A 2500-nucleotide genomic window follows, 5' to 3' on the forward strand; every position below is an offset into this window, starting at 1 on the left:
GTCTGGCTGATGGATGTTATGTTCCTCCCTTGAGGACTGGTGGAAATCCCGCAGGAGCTCATGAATGAGCCCCTTCCTGAAGGCCCGCTGAGTCAATTTCTCTCCCAGTACTTTATGCACCAAGCAGGAATTGATGACCGCCATCTCAATCAGTTTATAAAGGACCTTTGTGGTCCACTTGATGGACTTGCGAGTGGTCGGGTAAGACTGAGCCAGCTGGTCACTCAAATCCACCCCCTTCATCCTGATGTTTTAGTCGATCACCATACGAGGTTTGACCCTCTGTTGACAATACTGGTCTGAGATTGTGACCATCTCGCTCTTGTGGACTGTCGACAGCATCGTGACGGGCTTCTTGTTGTACCACTGAAGGCACAACAAGCCCGTCCCTGAGCTACGATAGTCCATGTCACCATGGGCTTTTACCTGCAGGTCCTTTGGAAGGCGCTGACTTAGCCTGTGCTCAGGCCTGAAAATAGAGAGAAAACATTAGAAATTGTCCACAAGGCGACCTATGAACTCACAAACATATGTAACAAAGATACCAGGTGAGTCTCAAGACATCTTGCCTTCACTGACCTCGTACTTGTAGACTTTCACCCTGAAGCGCACGTGTTTGTCGGGCATGTAGTCTATATGCTGCCAGTGCCCCAGTAACTTCCACAGACTCTCGTCAACCGACATCCTCCGGGGAGGAGTGTAGACCGACGAGAAATGATGAGACAGATCAATTACTGGCTGAAGCTTCCACAGGTGGTCATTGACGGGTTCCACCCCATCATGATCCACCACATGGGGTCGACTGGTCAGAGTCTCAAACCTGTCCCTTGTCATCGTCTGTGGAAATGCGAGCCGGTTATCGAGGGGGTCCCACGCCCAGAGGGCCTTCTGTCTGGGCTTCGACTGCAGCGACCAGAGAAGCAACAATGCAAACATTGCATTGACTTCTGCTGCTGCAGTCTCAACCCAAGCTTTCATATGCGGCGAAGGACTCCTTGGGTATCGCTGGCTGTACCTGAAAGCAGAAGAAAAGTTATACAGTATTGCTTTAGATGAAAGGCAACTGTATATACATACAGAAAGGTATGCACAAAATAAGCAGAAACAAGAAAAATCCTTACCAGTTTGTGCCCTGGACGATCCCTTTGATAAGCTCATCAGTGACGAAGCAGTGATAGATTTCCGCGGGCAAGGAAGAGGCGTCTAGATCAGGAACGTTGACCCCAGGACGCCCCACGAAATCTTTCTGTTGTGGAGAATTATCCTGTTTTCGCCACTTGAACTTATCGGTGCCAGGGGCTTTCCGTTGCCATAACCTTTGGGCGACGACAGACAGTGGCTCGACCAAGTCAAGACTCGTGTCATGCTCCGACACCAAATCTACCTCAGAATCAGAGCCACCGGTGTCGCCTCTGTGCTCCTCAAGGGCGTACTCGTCGGAACTATCATCATGAGACTCTGACGACGACGACGACAAGAGTTGTAATGCCTGAAAGAAAAAAGACATATATGTATACATGCATACAATACAGGTATAGAAGCAGCCTTACCATACATATGTGTCCACACAATATAGATCTCAATGGATCTTACCAATGAGGACGCTCTAGATGAAGAACGACAACAACCAGCACCTGTGGCCATTCAAGCGCACCTCCTCACTATCACTATCGGATAGTGCTGTCTGAAAAGAAACAGAGTATTGACATACTGACGCTCAGTATTCGAGGCACATATAACAGTATTCAGAAAAAATGCACTTACAAACAAAATGAATATGAGTGGAACTTACCGAGTTGGAAGGTCGAGGATCGTCTGGGTCATTGTTGTGAGGAGCGGCAGAGGGGAGAGGGGCTTGCTTTCGAAAGTTGAAAAAGCGTTTCATCTCCAGGGATTACTATTGGAAAGTGATTGCATTCTGACCTTATACACCACCTTATATACAAAATTTTCGCGGTTCTTTGATTCCCGCCATTTATCGCAGCCAATCAGAGCATTCCTAATTCCTTCAAAAACATCTGGCTATGCAAATACCTCCATTCCTACCCCCCTCCCTTATACCCTCAACCCCCCCACCCTCTGTTCCCCATCCCCTTCCCCAATCCCCATCCCACCTCCCCCTATCCCCTCCCACCTCCCCCTCTCCTCTCCCACCTCCCCCTTTCCTCTCCCACCTCCCCCTTTCCTCTCCCACCACCCCCACCTCCCCTAAACCATGCTACCTCTCCTCATCCCCTTCCGCCATCCCCCTCCACCTTTCTCTCTCTCTCTCTCTCTCTCTCTCTCTCTCTCTCTCTCTCTCTCTCTCTCTCTCTCTCTCATACTCCAAAATAAAACTAATCTTCCAAGTCCTCTAGAACGAAGCCTCGTAGCCTCTCCCTACTTTCTCCCTCTGTTCCTAGTTTTTTTTTTATTCTATTTTATTTATTTATTTATTATTAAATTTTTTAGAAAAAAATAATCTCCCTACTTTCTCCTTCACTTCCTAGACCTCTCTCTC

General features: G+C 48.3%; 1 protein-coding gene across 1 annotated transcript; it reads right to left on the reverse strand.

Moving 5' to 3' along the window:
- Positions 1–252: 252 nt before the first annotated feature.
- LOC138861175 (piggyBac transposable element-derived protein 4-like) lies at positions 253–1824 on the reverse strand. The gene is made up of 5 exons (XM_070120058.1): positions 1793–1824; positions 1663–1684; positions 1122–1489; positions 563–1015; positions 253–469 (listed from the first exon to the last, which is right to left on the reverse strand). The coding sequence occupies exons 1-5, from the start codon at positions 1822–1824 to the stop codon at positions 253–255; spliced, it is 1092 nt and encodes a 363-aa protein (XP_069976159.1).
- Positions 1825–2500: the final 676 nt, after the last annotated feature.

Source organism: Penaeus vannamei, unplaced genomic scaffold (assembly GCF_042767895.1).
Source record: "Penaeus vannamei isolate JL-2024 unplaced genomic scaffold, ASM4276789v1 unanchor2166, whole genome shotgun sequence".
NCBI lineage: Eukaryota > Metazoa > Arthropoda > Malacostraca > Decapoda > Penaeidae > Penaeus > Penaeus vannamei.